This window comes from Ammospiza nelsoni, chromosome 9 (assembly GCF_027579445.1).
Source record: "Ammospiza nelsoni isolate bAmmNel1 chromosome 9, bAmmNel1.pri, whole genome shotgun sequence".
Taxonomy (NCBI): Eukaryota; Metazoa; Chordata; class Aves; order Passeriformes; family Passerellidae; genus Ammospiza; species Ammospiza nelsoni.
In genome coordinates, this window is record NC_080641.1 from 26,118,008 (window position 1) to 26,136,985 (window position 18,978).

At 59.0% G+C, this 18,978-nt stretch overlaps 2 protein-coding genes across 3 annotated transcripts in view; both read left to right on the forward strand.

Moving 5' to 3' along the window:
* The first annotated feature begins 33 nt into the window (after positions 1-33).
* ARTN (artemin) lies at positions 34-5,307 on the forward strand. Its single transcript, XM_059478052.1, has 4 exons — positions 34-72; positions 3,341-3,411; positions 3,543-3,738; positions 4,098-5,307. Exons 2-4 carry the CDS (start codon positions 3,346-3,348, stop codon positions 4,532-4,534), a joined length of 699 nt encoding a protein of 232 aa, XP_059334035.1. The 5' UTR covers positions 34-72; positions 3,341-3,345; the 3' UTR covers positions 4,535-5,307.
* Positions 5,308-5,708: 401 nt separating this feature from the next.
* IPO13 (importin 13) overlaps positions 5,709-18,978 on the forward strand; it is a 31,097-nt gene continuing 17,827 nt past the window's right edge. For both annotated transcript variants that reach the window (XM_059478050.1, XM_059478051.1), the window contains exons 1-2: positions 5,709-5,900; positions 15,223-15,959. In XM_059478050.1, the coding sequence (XP_059334033.1) occupies positions 5,835-5,900; positions 15,223-15,959 (803 nt within the window). In that variant the 5' untranslated portion in view covers positions 5,709-5,834. The remainder of the gene's footprint in view (positions 5,901-15,222; positions 15,960-18,978) is intronic.

Here is an 18,978-nt window from a genome sequence, read left to right on the forward strand (position 1 = left end):
CTGATCCCGGTGCGGTCCAGGCGCCCGTGCGGGTCGGAGTCCCGGTGCCACTACGTGCGGATCGGGGCGCCGGTTGGTATCCTGGTGCCAGTGTGAGTCGGGGTCCCGATACCGGTGCCCGCCCCGCCGGTCAGGTGACGGTGGCTGGAATTTGACACCGGCAGCCACGACGGGAGCGGGATGGAGCCGCCGGTGCCCCGCACTGCGCGTCCGCCTGACGCCGCCGCCACCGCACCCCGAGACGCAGCGGGAGCGGCACCGGGAGCAGCGGCGGGAGTCGGTGCCGGCGGGGCAGCGCCGGCCCCCGCCAGCGCCCCGCCCCGGCGCAGCGGCGGCGGGCGGCGGGGGGCGGCGGGGAGCGGAGGCGATGCGGGGCAGCGGCGGCCCGGGGGATGGTCCCCGCCGCGGGCACGGTGAGTGCGGGCCGGGGTGGCGGGCGACAGCGCCCGCCCCAGCCTGCCGGCGGCCCCGAGTCTCGGCGGAGGCTCGGACCGGGACTACGGGGGGGACGAGGGGAACCCGCTTCGCCGCCCACCTCCCGGCAATATTCGCGGGCCGGTGAGGAGTCTCGGGCCGCCCCCGGGCAAGTCCCCCCCGTTCGGCTACCGGGGAGCCGAGCCCGACCCGGCGGCGGGAAGCGCTGGGGGCCGCAGCGGGGCCGGGGCTCCTGCCGGGGCGGGGAGAGGCGGCACCCCGCTGCGGGCGCCCGAGGGGCACGGGGACGGGCTCGCTCGCCTCTTCCCGGGGCTCCCGCCCGGCCCGTTGGGCACGTCGGACAGGTGTGCGCCCCGGGCGGTGGGCAGGCGAGAGGCAAGGGCGGGGGTACCCTGTGCTCCCCGGCTCTGCTGTCCCTGAGTTGGGGCCGAGTTTGGTCTCTGCCGTGTGTCCCGCGTGTCCGAGTCCTCATACGTAGGGTTGATTTCTGATCCCCATCACTTCTTCTACCATGGTCAGCGCGAAGGGATGCAGGGCCTCCGCCGGTGCCCGCAGGTGTCCGAAGGGGTCTCTGGGCATCCCCCCGCGCTTCCAGGTGGGCCCCGCGGCTGCAGGGCTGCCGCAGCTACTCCGGGAGCCGAGACACTCACCGCGGGCCTGGGACACTTGGCGAGTGTCTGTGCCTCCCCGGGGGCCTGGGGCAGCCCGGGACATGCTCTCCCAGCGCCCCGTGCACAGGGCGGGCATCGGCGCTCTCGCCGGGCTCTGCACCAGTGAGTGTGAGGTGGCTTGCTCAGGGATTGCGCCAACAATTGCTGTTGTTTAACCCCGGGCGGGGGACACGTGTGGCGGGGGTCCAGACAGGTGCTCACATGAATGAGCTCGGTTCCGACCCCGGGAAAAAACCCTCCTGTGTCTATGAATCGCCCGGAAGGGCTCTGGCAGCCGTGTCTGGGGAAGATCCAGCCGGATTTCCCCGTACAGGACATGGGGGTCTGCTGTGGGCTGTGCAGGTCTGGCACCGCCGTGGGGTGCCCGGTGCTGGGCTCAGCACTGCCCGCGCTGGACGAAAGCAGATGCCGAGCGGGGCCAGCGTGGGCTGCGGTCCCGCGGGCTCGAGGAGCTGCCCCGTGGACGGGGCCCCGAGTCTGAGGAGGCGCTGCTTGTGTTAGTCCGGGCGCTGGGGCTCCCGGTGGCGAAGGGAGGCTGCCCTCGTTCGGCGCCCCGCCGGCAGCGCTGCCGCTGCAGAGTCCGGGGCCGTGCTGCCGCCGGACGGGAGAAGCCTGAATTGCACCGGCTGATCCCGTCCCGTCCCGTCCCGTCCCGTCCCGTCCCGTCCCGTCCCGTCCCGTCCCGCGGGATGCTGGAGCCGAGGGGCCGCAGCAGGGAAGCGAGGACAGGGGAGTCCTTCCCATTCCAGCAGGGCGCAGGGACCCTCGCCTGGCCCCTCCGGCCTGGGAAATCCATGACCTGGCGGCAGCGGCTGGCGTGGGGCCACGGCCACCACGACAGCGAAGGGCAGCGCGGGCTGTGTTTGCCCGGGCTGTGGCGGCTGGTGCGGCCGGGGGGCGGTGCGAGCCCTGCCGGCACCGGGAGCGCATCCCGCCTGGTGCACGGCCCGGGGGCGCATCCCGCCTGGTGCACCGTCCCCGGAGGGGACGCATGGGTCTGGCAGCGCCCACTACAGACCCGTGGCACAGTGTGGCCAGTGCAGGGTGGCATCAGATTCCACAATTGGGATTTGGGGACTATCCTCTGAGATGCTAGAGGGACTGGAAGAAATTATGTTTTCTTTTTGTCCCAGCAGTGCCCAGGTATGTGCTTTCACTTTTTTTTTTGGTCAGGAGCGCTCTCCTCAGCTTGTTTCCATCCCTTATTGCTTCCTTTGCCATGGAAGCAACTGGGACGTGCTTGGGCAAAGCCGAAGTCATAGAGTCATTGAATGCAGAATGCCACTAAGCTCCAAGGGGACGGTCCCCTTGAGAGATAGGATAAGCAGCAGATGGGACAAGGAAACTACAACCCCTTTTGGAACCACTTCTAAAGCCCTTCAAAGCCAGGGTATCCTAGCTTTGGACACTGGGGCATCCCTGCACCACAGAGGGGAGCTGGGAAAGGAGGCAAAGATGTGGCTGCAAACGGGAGTTGCTGCAGCACCTCCTGGGAAACATCACTCCCCTGAGACCGTGCTTGCTGCTCCTCTGGGACCACGCACAGCAGGGATGCAGTGCCTTTCTGTGTGTCAGGGCAGTGGATGCCAAGCTGTGGTGTTGTGGTGAATCACCACAGTGAGCCCAGCGTAGTGCTCTGTACCCTGCTGTGTCCCCACAGGACCTGCCTGAGCATCCTGCCCCTTGCAGTCCCACTCATCCAGGCTGCTCAGGGGATGTGTGTCCCAGCTTGGCACAGGCAGCAGCCTGGGGAGCCAGCACGGGGCCAAGGGGTGGCTGCACCCAAGGACCCTGTGCTAATGGATTTGGAGTTTCCAAGGTCAGGCTCCCACTGTGAGCAAGAAAAACATTCCCAGGGAAGGGCCATGGGAAAGGGCCCCCCCGCACAGCACTCCCAGTCAGCCGCTGCCTCACAGCCCAGCCTGGCATCCCAGGCTGTTCACACGAGGACATGGCTGCATGGCCCCTGAGGAGATGTGCTGTACAAAGGCTGGGTTGCCCAAGCTGCCCAATCTCTTGGAAGGGGTGTTCGTTGTGGTGAGGATGCCTCTATGCCAGGAGAGGAGAGGGGTAGGGGTGGGCCATGAAGGGAGTGCAGGAGCTGTTGTGAGATTCTGGGGGGTGAGGAAGGGGATGGCAGGCTTGGCCAGGGCAGGGAGGCATGTGCCAACTCTGAGCCAGCCAGCTTTATACCCACCCTGTGTGGGCACTGACCCTAACCTCTGTATTTGCAGCTAGCATGGACCAGCGACAGGGGCCACCAGAGCGAAGGCCTGCAGGACCTGCCACGCACCTGCAGCCCAAGGTGAGCCCAGGTCTGTCTGGCTGCCATGGCCAGGACTACATGACCCTATTCCCAGCTCGTGGAGCCTCATTCCTGGTGTGGGGAATGAACCCTGGTCAGGGCTGACCCTGCTGTGCTGTGATTCCTTGCAGGAGGGGACACTGTGGGGGTTCTTTGCCATCTTGTCGCTGCTGGCTGGGCTGGCCACAGGCACCCTGCGAACGCCCCACTGCAATGAGACGCTGGACGCAGCCCCCACGCCCCGGGGCACGGCCACTGCCAGCCTGTCTGGGGAGGATGCTGTGGAGGCGCCCCTTGCTGCTGCTGCTGCCTGGAGCCAGCTGTACGGTGCGTTTTGGGACAGGCCCCCAGCCTGGGCATGGCGGTCCCGTGTGTGGAGCATGGGCAGGTTGGGAGTTTCTGTGGGGAGCCCCAGCCCATGTGGGGCTGTGGCTGCGCTTTGGGGCTGGGCGGAGGGGATCTCAACACATGGGGCCCTGAGCTTCATGCCGGGCAAGTGGCAGAGCCCTAGAAATGAGAAGATCAGAAGATTCTTGGCTGGAAGTATATTCCCACCAGCACACCCTCTCAGGCACCATGGTGGGTGATCAGGAGGGACCCGTAGGTCACAGCGGGGACCGGCGGGCTCAGAAGGAGGGCGATGGGTGCAGGAGAGGTCATGACAGCGCCATCTCCTCCATGTGCAGGGGACAACGCGACAACAGGTAGCCCGGGCACCGCAGAGCTGGCGGAGGACCTGCTGCTGCGTGCCGAGCGCTCCCCGCCAAGTGCCAGCAAAGCCAAAAAGGCGGCGGGGAAATCCTTGCGGCGCCCCCGCGGGCGCAACTGCCACATCCGCAACCTGATGGTGAAGGTGCGCGACCTGGGCCTGGGCTTCAACTCGGACGAGATCGTGCTCTTCAAGTACTGCAGCGGGTCCTGCCACCGGGCGCGCAGCAACTACGACCTGACGCTGGGCAGCCTGCTGCGGCAGCAGCTCATCGCCCCGGGGCCGCAGGAACGAGTCCTCAGCCACCCCTGCTGCCGACCCACCCGCTATGAGGCTGTCTCTTTCATGGATGTGGAGAACACGTGGCAGACGGTGGAGAAGCTCTCAGCAGCCGAGTGCAGCTGTATTGGCTGAGGAGGGGGCCGCTAGCTTGGCCCCAGCTCGACACATGCCGACAGACTCCAGCTTGCCACATGCGGTGGCACTGTGGCTCAGAACGAGGGTTTGGCAGAGGCTGGTGCCCCTGCTGTTACGTGGCCACAAAGAACCGAGGTGAGACGGAGTCATGACTGGAGTGTGGGTGGCCAAGCCCGCTCCTGCTCAGTGCCAAGCAGCTGGTGCCAGCGGCTGCATGGAGTCCTAGCTCAGCCCTGGGAGAAGAGCTGAAGAGAGTATGGACCATCCCCACCACTGCCAAGGGTCTCCCAGCCCAGTGTCCATCAGCAGCATCCCTGCACCTGTGCTCCAGGGGCCAAGCATCACCCAGGCTTCAGAGGGGGCAAACCCTCCCTGTCCCCTCGGGCACCCTGGGGTCAGTGGTGCAGAGAAGGGGTGTCCCTGAGGGCAGGGATGCAGTGGGGCCAATTTGCACCAGAGTGGAGTGGGGGCTCTGCACCCGGACCAGCAGCAGACCCTAGTATTCTGCAGGGTGTTCGTTCCTAGACACCCGTTGGGACCCCCACCCCTGCCTGGTTCCCAGGGTAGTGGCAGGGTCCCCGCGCTGCTCCGTGGTGCTGTGGCACTAAACTATTTATTACTCTAAATTATTTATTTATTGTTCTCGAGCGGCAGCTCCTATTTATGACTTTGGGCCCCCAGCGGCCGGGTGTAATTTAACCCCAGCGCTGCACTGAAGCCCTGGGCAGCGCCCCGTGCACCCCCGCACCCTTTTTCTATTATTTGTAAAATTTGAGGGATAAACTCTATTTTTGTACAGCCGCCTTTTCCTGTAGCAATAAAGCGATGGGCTGCGCGTCCAACCCCTGCGTGTGCCCGTGATGGGGACGGGGACGGGGGTGTCCCTGAGGTGGCAGCGGGAGGGTGTCCCTGAGGTGGCAGCCGGCTCCGGCCGGCGCTGCCCGCCCCGCGCGGGGAGCGGTGCCGGTGCCGTTGCGCGGTGCCCAGCAGGGGACGCGCCTGGGCCGGGACTACCGCTCCCGGCGTGCGGCGCGGCGCTGCGGCAGGTCCTGGGCTGCCCGGCCGCGCCTGCGGGGCCGCGGGGAGAGGCGAGGCGGGGCCGGGGAGAAGCGGAGCGGGGCGCCGGGGCTGCTCGGGGAGTCCCGCGGGCGCCTCCCGGCCCGACCGCCGCGCCGACCCGCGCCGCCCCGGTGCCGCCGCCCCCGTCGGGGCGGGAGGCGGGTCCCACCGCGATGCGGCTGCCCGTGCGCCGCCGCTGTCGCCCGCCCGCCGCCGCCTCCTGAGCGCCGCCGCAGCCATGGAGCGGAGGGCGGAGGCGCCGCCGCCGCAGGGCCTCGACTTCACCGTGGAGAACGTGGAGAAGGTGAGCGAACGCCGCCGGCCCGCGGGTGGCCGTGGCGGGGCGGGGGGGTCCGCAGCGGGATGCTGCCGGTGCCGCGGCGCTGCGAGGGATGCGGCTCGGGGAGCGGGGGGGCACCTGCTCGGCCGTGCCGGGCCCGGCCAGGGCGACGGGCGGCGTCCCCTGTGCCCGCCCGTCCTGCCGCTGCTGGGCTCCGGACACCGGGCTGGAGGGGGAGCCGCCGGGGCAGCCCCGGAGGGAAAATGATGTGGCAGGAATGGGAGCAGGAGGGAGGGGTTGTGTTTCTGACTGGCGTCCTCTAGGTCTCCGGCTGCAGCGGCGGGCAGGGAGAGCCCACGGGTCTGGTCCTGGCTGCTGAACCAGCTGCATCAGTGTGACACCCATTATCAGTGTCTGCATTAGGCAGGGAAGGAAGGAACTTTTGCCAGGTGCTGGGCATTATTGGGTATTACGGTTGGGAAAAGCCTTCAGTGCGTGGATGGCCCATTGATACCTTTCTAAACCAGGAATCCAGCTCCTTTGCTCCTGCTGAAGCTCAAGGTCTTTCAAAGTATCTGCAGAGCAACAGGAGTGAGGCTGATTGCTGAAATCTGGGATCCAGGGAATAGCCACGGCAAACCAAGGCCTGCTGGCATCACGCTCCTGTTGGAAGGAGCTCTGAGCAGCTGATGTGGAACCTGGGGTTCATCACAGAGACTAAACAGGGCACCTCAGCGAGCACACCCGGGAGGGCAGCGGGGCAAAAACCTCCCCTTAGTCGCCTTGGAGGTGATGGGGGCAGGGCAGCAGAGGATGCATCACTGAAGGGCAAACAGCAAGTGCATCACTCTTCCACTTACCCTGTAGCCAGACATCCAGCAGACATCCATAGCTTGGTCCTCAGACAGTGGGAATCCCAGTGTCCTCATTTTTCCTGTATAAGAATAGACTGAGATCCTTGCCAAAGCAGTACTCATGGGCGTACTGGTGGGCACATAGAATCATGGAATCATTTAGCTTGGAAAAGACCTCTCATGTCCAATGGTTAGTGCAGCCCTGCCGAGCCCACTGCTAACCCATTTCTGAAAGCTTTTCACACCCGTCCCTCCCCAGTAGGTTGCCTGGCCCCACAGGAGATGTCAGGTCAGGGATGTCAGGTCTGTCACTGGGTGCTGGTTGCCTTTGTGGCTGCAGGTGAGACACAGCCCACCTCTCCCAGGGAGATGGAGACAGAGCACAGCTGGGGGATTAACTGATGTCTGGAAAATGCTACGTTCGTGCGACCTTCTGCAGCTTAATCTGCATCCATCCAGGGCTGCTGGATGATTTTGCCTCTGACTCCCTTTCTTTTCATCAGGCACAAACCGCTCCTTTGTTTGCACCAACAATGAGGTGCACACTTGCCCGGGGAGGGTGGGCAGTGCCAGGGTGGGGGCACCCGGCGCCGGCCGCGTGAGGTGCGGCTGTGCCGAGAGGCAGCTCATCCTTGCCAAGCTGCTCGGGATTTAGTCTCCCAGTGCCTGGGAGGAGGCAGAGATGCCCTCCAGGATGCTTCATCTCCCCTCCCCCAGCCTGCCTCTGCCTCTCCTGATCTCTGCAGGCTTTGCCATCTCAATGGTGTCCTCTGAAGGTGCAGCTGTGGACTGCAGTGGGGCTCTGAGCTGCTGGCGGGGGGCAGCAGCACAGTCCCTGAACAGGGAAAGAAGCATGGGGTGGGATCAGAAAAAACACAGAGGTTCAGCAGGCTTTTCCAGGAAGGTCTGTGGGGTACAAAGTGAAGGAAAGATGGGCTTTGCTGGGAGCAGGGTTGGTGGGAGGCAGGTGGGTAGAGCTGCTTTGTCAGTGGTGATGCTGGCAGATGAGTGATGATGCTCCTACTGGCCTGGGTTCTTCCACCTGCCAGATTTTGTGCATGGCTCTATTAATAATCCTGAATACTGATTTAAGTCAGGGTTTGACTCCACTGTGAGTCAGTCAGTGATAAGTGCTGGGGTTAGGAACAGCTTGAGGAACTGGTTATCTCATAAGTCAGAGGGCTGAAGCCTTTCCAGGTCCCCTGCAGTGGAGGTCTTCATGTGTGACATTTGTAGCTAGGGCAGTCTGGCAAGACTCTGCCTGTCACACTCTTCTGATGGTTTTCATGGAGAAGATTCTGTCCCTGGAAAATCCTTTTGTACCCCTACTGTTGTTATGCAGTGGGGCTTTGCAGGGCTCTGGGGTGCCAGTGTAGCTGAAAAGGATCATTACTGTGTTTATGTGTAACCAGTGCCAGAGGGAGACACCTCCAGCTGTGAACAGTGGTTTCAGGGAGGCAGGAGGGTGCAGATGCTGGAGGCAGGGCCAGCTGACAGGTCTAAAAGCCTGGGGACAAGTGCCAGGTTCAGGTGCTGCACTTCAGGAGCCATCTGAAAGTTGCTCCCTGTATTTGTTTTTCCATAGGGAGCTCCTGTGGCACAGGAGAGGAGGCGGGCTGCACTGGGGCTGAGCTGGTTTGATAGGGTTACTGTGTCAGCATCCCCTAGTCCTAGCTGAGGGCTGCTTGTCTGCTTTTTGTTTTCTTCTGAGCCTGACCTAGATGCTGCTCTGGCTTCAGCACAGCTAGAGCCGGCTGGCATGGCCACGCTGTGCTGGGAGTCCGGCAGCTCTGGACTGGCTCTGCTTCCCCTGCATCTGCTGCTGAGTGGGGCTCTGTTGCTGTGTTTGGAGGGGGTGGAGGATAGGGAAGGCTGGGAAAGCCAAGGGCTTCAGGCTGTGGGAATGCTCAGCCTTTCACTGCCTAAATGGTGCAATGTGGTTTGTGACCTGTGTGTGCTTTTGTGTGCCCAGGAGCTGTCCCTGGTGTGACTAACAGCCTGGTGCTGGGGTGATGATGAGGACAGATTGCAGATGTTTAGTCCAGGCTGCTCTGTCCATCTCAGAGGAGCAATGCACAGGCAGGACTTGTGCCCTGCAATCTTGATTTCCCTCAGCACTTAATACTGCAGTATTGGACAGGAGAGGAAGAATGCGAGACCCTCTTCACATGTCCTTAGGGCAGTTGAATCTGCTTCAGCAGTATCACCCTTTTTGAAATAAGAAAAAAGACAGTGCCATTCCTCCATGAATTTCCCAAGTGCAGACTCTCGGCCTCTTTTTTTGTCTAATTCCTTCCAGGTCTTTCCTCCCTTGTCCTGCCTCTGATCCTCTGGGGTGTTTGTAATATTTGCTGACGTCTTTTCCCTAGCACATTAGCGGTCTGGCATCTCTGGGCCTTCCAGATTGCCGTGTGCCTCTCTGGAGATGCCTGATGAATGCACGGAGTCTCTCTGGCAGGATGGGTAGGCGGGGTGTCATGGAGCTGACATCCGGAGCCTCCCGCGATGGGAGAGGGATGGCTTTGATCACTGCTCCTCAGAGATGCTGAGCCTCGGGGATGTGGCAGCTGCTGGGGCTGCCTTCTGCCCAGGAGGATGGGGAGGAGAAATCAAGTGCATCTGGTTCCTTTGGAAGGCTATTGCCTGTCTTCAGAAACCTGATCAAGAGAATTACAAATACTCGAGGGTGAGGGAATGGCATCCTCTCTCTGGTAGTGGATTGACCACTGGGGCCTTAGAGGCAGCCTGCATGTGTGAGATGTGGCAGCCACACTGGGGATGGTGAGCTGGGGGCCTTAGGAGCAGAGATTCCTCCAGAACTGAGGGAAGCAGGGAGTCACCTTGTTACATGTTTAAGCAAATGTTCTTGCAGAAGCAGATTCCAGCGAGAGCCAACCTTGGCTGAACACATGGCTCCTTCCCATGGTGTGGTGGTAATGGGATGAGAGGGCAGTATCTTGTTGTCCAGTGCTGGTCTGAGCCCCACAAGGGCCATTGCTGGTGCCTCATCTCAGCTGTGATATGTTATGGTGCAGGAATGGATGGAATTGGTGCTTGGGCTCCAGCAGAAATTTCTCTCACAAATTGCTTCTTTACTCCATCATGGAAGTGTTGGGTAGAAAGAAGGGATAGTGAACAGGGGTGTTTGGCTCACCCTTGTAATTCATCCTGGGCTCTGCATCTCCAGGGTTTCTCTCTGGTCCTGCTCACCCTTTGCATTTTCAGGCCCCTGCCCACTCTGGCTGGGAGCACACCTGTCCTACAGCCCCTGTCCCTGCTGGGGACCATGCTGTGCTCTGCAGAGGGCTGATGGCAGTGAAGCAGTGCGAGTGATGCCAAAGCTGCTGAGCTGTGTCAAGGCTGCAGCCTCTTCTGGACAGCCAAGGACTTGGTGTGGGCAAGCTGGGCTCAAAGAGGGGCTTCAGAGTGGCAGCATCTTTTATTAGGAGAGGAGAGAAAACCCTTTTCTTTTGAACTGCTGGCAAAATGTGGGTCCTTGGACAGGAGCAGCATGCCCAGCGGCACACACCCAGCTTCACTTTGCGTCCATTTGCTATTGTGGGCAGGCTGCCGCCTTGCCGGGGCGCCGGCTGCTGAGCCTGCCCCGCTGGGGCCGGGGGGGCCAGCTGCTGCAGGCAGGGGAGGCAGGGATGATGATGATGATATTCCCTTCGCTTGGCAGAGCCGGGGTAATGGCTGTGCTGCTGCTGCAGGCCTGGAGCACTGACGCTGCGAGTGCGCTCAAGTAGAAAGGACAGCGAGAGACGGCAGCGGGGACATCCCCAGGGTGCTGCTGCAGGGGGCTGGGGGTGCCACGGGGCCGTGGCCACCGCTGCCCCCACTGTGCCATGGCTGTGGACAAGCTACGAGGAGCAGAGCAGGAATGTATTTTGCAGCTTTCTGTTTCCCCAGCTGCGATGCAGACCTCGCTCAGAGCTGTACCTGCTGTCAGCTCTCTGTGCTCAAGCAGACTGGCCCTTGGAGGGCAGCTGTCTCCCCATGGAGCCCCCAAGAACAGGAGGCAGCGCGCTCTTGCTCTGGGGTCAGAGTCGTGTGTCTGTGGCTCATCTTGTCACCCCATAATGGCACGGAGACAGCACCTCCCTGCAGGGTACCCCATGGTAATGTATTTACGCAGTGCAGTGAGGGAGACAGCCTGCTGGCACTGGGCTCCCTGCAGAAGGGTGAGAGCTGGGGGCTCTGTGCTTGTAGCAGATCTTCTTCTCTTGCTGTGCCTGGGTGCAGCCTAAGATCAGATGCCTCTGCTTGTCTGTAACTCTCCTTGGACTGCTCCCATTCCACCTGACGAAGGAACCAGCATGAGATCTCTGACCCATGCCTTTTGGGCAGGCTGCCCTGCACCACAGCAGCTTACTTGAGGGGCTGATGTTTCTCTAGCGACTAAAGCCTGACTGAGGCTTTGGTCACAGCTTTTTAGAGCAGGGAAGAGCCATCATAATAAGCTAGAATTATTTTCAGCCAAGCAGAGCTGATGTTGGAGAAGGCTTCTTCCCCAGCCAAAGGGCATAGCTGACAGCCAGGCTGTTTACCAGCTCTCACATTACAGGTCTAATTGCAGAGAAGGCAGGTCTGGTGTCAGCCACCCGTTCCAATTGGAATGCACAAAGCTTCCCTGTTAGATGTCACCCGATTTCATGCCTTCTGCTTCTCCCTCTTGGCACTAATAGTTCCCCTTGTCATCTCCAGTGCCTCCTAATGGGCCCAGGGTGCTGGCCAGAGGAGTTACACTAAAGTCCAGCAGCAGCTGATGCTGGTGCCTGGTCTGGCATGAGGGCAATATCTCCTTGCTGAGGAGGAGCATGCTGAGGTGTTCACATGCCCTTCTGTCCCTTGCAGTCCCCTGCCCCATGCTCCCAGCAGAGGATGGTACTCAGCTGATGTGCATGGTAGATCAGGGAGAGAGCCTAGTCTGCTCCCAAAGGCTTCTTCTGCTGCTTTGAGCTCAGGATGGTCCCAGTATTTATGCCCAGCCTTGGAGGTCCCCTGGAAGGGTCTCCCGTGTTGTACAGAGTACTGGATGGGCTGTGCTGCTGGTAGCCCTGGGGCACATGCTGCCTTTCCTTTCCACCTGGTGTCCTCCATGCAGGCAGGAACAGCCATGCTTTTTTCAGGAGCCACCACAACTGATTCCCTCCCAGGCAGGATACTTAGAAAAGGCGGCTGAGATAGTGAATGGATGCTTTTTTCCAGAATATTCATCTGACTTCCAACAGCTTGTAGCGTGAGTTCTCAGCATTACCTTTGCTTCCATCCTCTGAATTGCTTTGTGTAGTTGGTAGATTTTTTCATCTTGCCATTCACCTTCTCACCCATGGTGGAGGCTGCAGCATGTCCTTGGGGACCTTTGCTGGAGACCTCCCCAGAGACTCCCTGCAGGAGGAGCAGGGCTCTGGGCTGGTGTTGCTGGGTGTGGACGCCTCTCCAGAGAGTTCACTGGGGATGGTGGGGATGGTGCACAGGGTGGAACGTGAGGGATGCAGGCAAGATGCTGGGATGGTGGTGATGGGAGAGCTGTCCACATACCTGAAAAGCTGGCCCTGCCTGGGAAGGGGTCTTGCAACCCAGCTGCTCACTGTTGCTCTTATTGCAGAGGTTGTAACATCTCCCCAGCACAAGTATTGTGGTGAGCAGCTATGACAGTTCTCCCTCTGTCATTGTTACAATGCAGCAGCTGGGATTTTTTAGCATAGCCACTGTTGGAGTCTCTGACAGGGCTGTGTGCAGATGTGTGTGTGCTGGAGCTGTGTGCAGCATGTCTGTGTGCAGGATGTCTGTGTGCTGGAGGTGTGTGCAGGATGTCTGTGTGCACCTGCTTGGATCTCACCTTCATGTTGGGCTTTTCCTGGTTGCTCGCTCCTCTCCATTCAGCTGGATGATCACATGGCAGCACCAGCACTGCTGGCTTGAAGCAGATCCTGTTGGCAGCATCAGGCCTTAGCCAGCAGCACTGGCAGCCCCAGCCAGAGGAGGATGAGCCCTCAGCTGCTTCCCAGCAGGCAGACTGTGTTTGCCATCCCCTGCTCTGCTGCCCTGCCACGGTCCCAGTCACTTGTGGTGCTGTGCAAGTCTTGCCCTGCAGGTTCATTGCTCCTGGGGCTCACTGTGGTGTGCCTGGAGTGTGCACAGTGCCATGCTTTGCCTGGCAGTTTCCCTGATGTAAGACTGGCATGCAGCAGCTCTGTGGCCAGCACAGGTGAGCAGCTGGGGAGTTTGTGGGTCAGGAACCCAACGCTGTGGGCCAGGTCCATCCTGCACACATGGTGAGGTTCGTGTTTTACAAGGCTTGTGCAGGTTTAGAGGTTAGGGCTCCTGTGTACACATTGTACCTTGTAATATATGATGCATAGGGATTATTTTCTCCCCACAATTTTCTAAGCAGTAGCACCATTTAAAATAGAAGAAATAAATTCATTGGGAAGTGTATGGAGATGTAAAAGTAGAGGCTGGGAAGAAGTGGGGAAGGATGCTGGGCTAGGGAGCATGCAGAGGGCACTGCTTGTTTCACCTTGTGACAGTGCCCAGCAAGCAGGGAAGGGAAAGAGTGGGCTGTCAGCATTCTGGGAATCTCAAGTGAGATTTATTTGGGAAGAAAAATAAGCAGCAAGCTCTGATGGGAGCAAGAGACTGAGCTGGTAATGGTTGGGAGCTCCAGCTCCAGCCCTGCTGCAGGATGACTCAGTCCTTAGCACGGCAGCAGGGGTAGGAGCCAGGTTCCTACCCCCAGGAGTGGCTGAGCTTTTAGCACATCTGCAGCTGCTGCTCTATAGTGAAGTAAATTGTTGCTTTGCTTGGAAGGGATGACAGTGCTTACCTCTGCCCCAGCAGCTGAGTGACACTTCCTGCATCCAAGTCCAAGATAACTGGGAACAGAGCAAAGGTTTGGCTAACTACTGAGAGCTTGTGGTCTCCCCTTGGCTTGCTCTGTTGGGACAGATTTCTCTCTGCCATGTCCTGCTTGTGTAGGGTTAACCTTTTCTGTGTCAGGGTAGGTGTTTTAGTGGGTCAGACGCTGTCCCTCTGCAGCCCATGCTGGCTGACTCCATCTCCTACAATGTACTTCATAACCTCTTTCTTACAAAGATCTTTCTTACAGAGAGGTTATCCTCATTTTCCCCCATCACAAAGTCCTGAACAGCAGTGATTCAAATTATGGCCCAGGCAATGCCGACTCTGTAAAGTTCCTGCCATATTGTCCCGCTCCTTGGTCTCACACTGGGAGGCAGCAGGAGGCACAAGCACTTGCTTGGGAAGCTCGTTCCTGTGCCCCAAGCTGCCAGTTCTGCATGCTTAAAAATAGGGTTTAAATCCTCTCCTGGGCACAAGAACCACAAGAATTTCATAGGGCTTTTTTTTTTTGGGGGGGGAGGCTATTTGAGACCTGGAGCCAGGGTGGGTACATAAAAAAATCCTCCGCACCTGCTGCAGCCATCCTCTGATTTGCTGGTGGGGTGTGATGGGTGCCTGATTGCCCAACAGGTGCCATGGATTTTCCTTGCTCCTGGCATGTGCAGTCAGCAATTTGAAATGAAACGTGCAGTGCCAGGCAGAAATCCTCACTGCTGGAAGATGGAGTTGGGCAAGGGATAGTTATTCTTCTCCTTGTGCGAGGACATCACTGGTTGCTAGCTGTACCCACTCAGGATAAGTAGCTAATTAAGGTCGGGCTTCATATCTGTGTAATATTCCTCTGCAAATAAAGCCTTGTAGCCTGTGTGAAGCTGTTCATGTGGATCTGAGCTACGCAAAGCAGTAACTAGATCTCACAAAGCTGCAGGAGCAGGTAAGTGATGTTTCCCTTCTCTATATGGAGAGATGGACTAAGCAGCACTGGATGTTGCAGAAAGCAGTGGCAGAGGCAGGGCTGGATGCCAGCTGTCTTGGTTCCGCTGTAACTGGGTGGGCTTGGGAATATTTTGAAGGTGCTTAATGGAGAGATTAATCCCTGAATTTAGTGACTGTAGATTTTCAGGATACTGCATAACCTGACAACAAAGATCTGCAGTGGCTCTTGCATTCCATGGGCTGATGGATGCAAGCTGTGGACCACAGCACCTTTCAGAAAGCAGGTGTGAGTGGAGGGCAGGAGTGCTGGTCAGCCACATCCCTTACAGTCCTCATGTGGAAGAAGGGTCCTGTGCCCACCCCAGTGATGGCACATTAGCAGGGAAGCAGGCAGATTCAGCATGTGTGAAGATGGGAAATGACTAAAGAAAAGACATTTCTAGAGTGAAGCATGAGAGGAGGGAAAGGATGCTTTGCAGGTCCTCTCCTGCTGCCAGATCACTCTGACTTCCCTGAGAATGGGAAGAGGGAGGCCAGCTAACACGGGCTGCCCTGGGAAGGGGGGCTGTGCAGGGCAGCCTGGGCACTGGGCTCCATCCTAGTGAGCCTTCCTGGTCAGCCTTTCCCAGGCAGGACAGGCCACAGTGGTGCTCCTCAGCTGCTCTAGGGTGCTTCCTTCTCTCTTCCAGGCTCTCCATCAGCTGTATTATGACCCAAACATCGAGAACAAGAACTTGGCTCAGAAATGGCTGATGCAGGCACAGGTGTCCCCCCAGGCATGGCACTTCAGCTGGCTGCTTCTCCACATGGACAAGGTGCCCGAGATCCAGTACTTTGGTGCCAGTGCTCTCCACATTAAAATCTCCCGCTACTGGAACGACATCCCGGCCGACCAGTACGAGAGCCTCAAGTCTCAGCTCTTCACGCACATCACGCGCTTCGCCAGCGGCTCCAAGATCGTGCTGACGCGGCTGTGCGTGGCGCTGGCCTCCCTGGCGCTCAGCATGATGCCCGAGGCCTGGCCCTGCGCCGTGGCAGACATGGTGCGCATGTTCCAGGCCGAGGACTCCAACGTGGACGGGCGGGCGCGGTGCCTGGCGCTGCTGGAGCTGCTGACGGTGCTGCCCGAGGAGTTCCAGACCAGCCGCCTCCCCCAGTACCGCAAGGGCCAGGTGCGCAGCGTCCTGGCGCAGGAGTGCGGCTCCGTCTTCCCTTTGCTGGAGCAGCTGCTGCAGCAGCAGGACTCCCCGGGTTTCATCAAGCAGAAGGTGCTCAAGTGCTTCTCCAGCTGGGTCCAGCTGGAGATCCCGCTGATGGACTGCGAGAACCTCATCCAGGCAGCTTTCACCTCTCTGCAGGACCCAGAGCTCTTTGACACAGCGGTGGAGGCTGTGGTCAATGCCATTTCCCAGCCCGATGCCCAGAGGTAAGGGCAGCCTCTCCTGTGTGCTGCAGGCTTGTGCTCCTGGACATCAGCAGGGTAACGGGGTGGGAGGGAAAAATCTCAGGCTTTTTTTCTAGCTGCTGTTGGCTCTGAAGGTAATGATGACAAGGTTTGGAAATGGGAGAGTATCAAAAGCAGTTGGAGGCTGTTGGTTATTCATGGTTGTCCTGGAAGGCTTTGCACTGTGGTTGACTTGTAGACACCATGAAGTCTTGGCAGCTGCGGCCCATGTCCATGCTGGCCTCTGAGGGAGATGAGGATGCATGGTTCTGGCTCCCTGTGTCAGATCCTGCAGCAGCCAGCCAGAGAGCAACTGCCTGACTCCTGCCAGCAGGAGTTCAGAGACCTTCCTCTGCCTTGCACTGCTGGTCCAGCCAAGGAGCTGATTAAATGCAGAGATAATAAAACCAGATCTGTCATTTTTCCCCTCCTCTTGGCTCCAGCAGCTTGTGCAAGCCAAGGACTCATCCTTTGTCTGTGGCCATGGCTGCCCTGGGAGCAGCTGAACTGGTCCTGCTGGGGCTGTGCTGTGGAGCTCCGAGCTGTCTGCTTGGCTGCACTGCCTGAGCCGCTGTCAGCTCTTGGGACCACTGCCTGCAGAAGGGACAGTACATCTCCAGTTCCCGTGGCCCCATCCCTTCCTGGCTGCTTAGCAACCTTCCCCTCAAGAGGAGGGTTTCCTTGCAGGCTGAGCTGAGCTGCTGCCACTGTGCATGCCCTGTGCATGGCTGTGCATGGCTGCACATCGCGCAGGCTCTGACCCTCCCCAGCCTGGGAATGATGCTGCCACTGCCCTTGTGAGCCCTGGTCCTCCCCTTGGTTAAGGGCAGGGGCAGCCTGCACATTCCCCAGCTCTAGGGCTGCCTGGGGCTGTCCTTTTCAATGACAAGGAGTTGCATCTGTGGACTGCAAATCCTGGTGCACAAAGGGACCCAGAAGGATTTTAATGTGTTGCTGGATGGGGTGAGGGGTTGCCTCATTTGCTAGTGTTTAGAAGGTCACCAGAAGCTGTTTCTTCTTGTGCCTGGCAAAGGCTGTGGACCAGCTCAGACCCTTGTAGCAGGTCTGGGGCAGGAAGTGAGAAGGTGTGAGAAGGTGTGAGAAGGTCACCTGCAGTTCTGAAATGTTGGACTCTGTCTTCCTGCTTTCAATTTCCCTTGAGTCTCAGAAGTCCCTTGGCAGTGATTCCATACCTTTGTGCAGAAGCCTAGGCCTGCAGTGCTGCTCTTTGATTGCATTAAAGGCTGAGTTTTCTGTTGAGCTTTCAAAGTGAATTGTGGAGAGGAGTGACTGACAGTGGGGTTTCCTCTCTGCTTCTGTGCTGACCCTGTCATGCAGGTTTTTTTGTCCCCATTCAGACCTACCATGCTGGGTGCTCCCTTACAGAATTTTCAGTACTTGTTCTCCATCCTTCTTCCTGGAGGCGTCATCAGCCATGCAGAGCACCCTCCTGTCTGTAGGCGTGTGGGCAGTGGCCAGGATAGGGCAGGCAGCTGGCCTGAAAGGCTCTGCAGTGTGTGAGCCTGGTGCAGCTCCTGCCCTGGCACATGGGGACAGCGGTGGCATTGTCACGGGGTGCCCTACCAGGCAGTGTGTGGTGTCAGCTGCTTCCCAGCCCTGGTGGGTGCTCTCCTCCCCTTTGTTTCTTGTGTCCACTATAATGTGTTCTTCCTCCTGCTTCCCCTAGTGCCAGCTGTCCCACCCCTCTGGCTTTGTCACGCAGCCAGAGTGGATCCAGCTCTTTCCCAGAGCCCCCAGGGAGTCTACTGACCTTTCTGTCTCTTATGTTGATAGTCTGGGAGATCCCTGCTGCTTTTCAGCTGCTGTCTTGCTCTTGGTCTCTTGCCTTTGTTCCTGCAAGGCCCTTGGCTGCAGGCTCAGAGCATTCTTGGCACTGGGCTGCTGGCATGGTCCTCTCCAGAGCTTATTAGAGCATTGCTCCATGAGAGGGTTAGTGTTGGGGCTCACCACTTTGCCATGGGTTCCCTGAGTGCTTTCTGCATTGTGTCTTTCCCCCTTTGCTCCCTCCCAGCTGTCTTCACTGACGTTGCTGCAGAGATGATGAGGCAGGTGTGCTTCTGCCACCAGCAGGAGTCCTAGTGCCTCATGAGCTTGGCTTCTGACTTTGGGGGTTAGATAGTTTGTCAGGCATCCTCCCAGGGGAGCACCACCTTGCAAGGCAGCTCTCCTGCTGCAGCACCTGTGTCCACGTGGCCCTGGTGCTCCCTTGCTCTTAGGTTAGTCACTTGTGCTGGCAGCTCCAGTTTCCCTGTTTGCAAGGAGCAGGGAGTGGTTTCCTGCCTCTGAGGTGTTACTAGAAATGATGCACCAGAGATGTGTAGGTGCAAAGTGTTTGATCTCTGCACCTGCCAGGTAGGTGGGAGCCCTGTGAGCCCAGAGAAGGGGATGTGCTGTGTGTTGCTGGAGTCTTGATGCTGCTCCTCTGTTAGGACATGGCCTTCCTGAGAAGAAATTCAGATTTTTGGAGACTGGCCAGGAGCTGGAACTGGAGCATCTCTGAGCACACCCTGCCGTTGAAGGTGGTGGGATGCTCCTGAGTTGCAGGAGGGGAGGAATGGAGATGCTGTATGTCATCTGCAGAGGAGAGGCTTGGGCTGTATCTTCCATCTCATTTGAGGATTATCCCCTCAGCTAAATGGGTCAGAGAGCTTGGCAGCACGTGCTGCAAGGGGAGAGCTGATGTGTTGCATTTGGCCTCTTGGCTTCCTGTAGGGCAGTGGGTGGCATCAGAGTGGGGTAGGGATGCACCTAGGATGCAAAAGGATGCACCTCCTTGTGGTGTTTGCCCAGCGTGGGTGTTGGACACTGAGTGTCCTCTCTGAAAGCAGCAGGGTGTTGCTACAGTGGTGGACTTGGCAGGACTGCAGGTGACTGTAGGGGATTGCCTGGTGTCTTGCCTGCCATGTCTTTCTGGTCTTGGCACCTGGTGCTGAATTTCTGAAGAGGAATTTCACTTGAGTTTTCCAAGAGCTTCATTCAA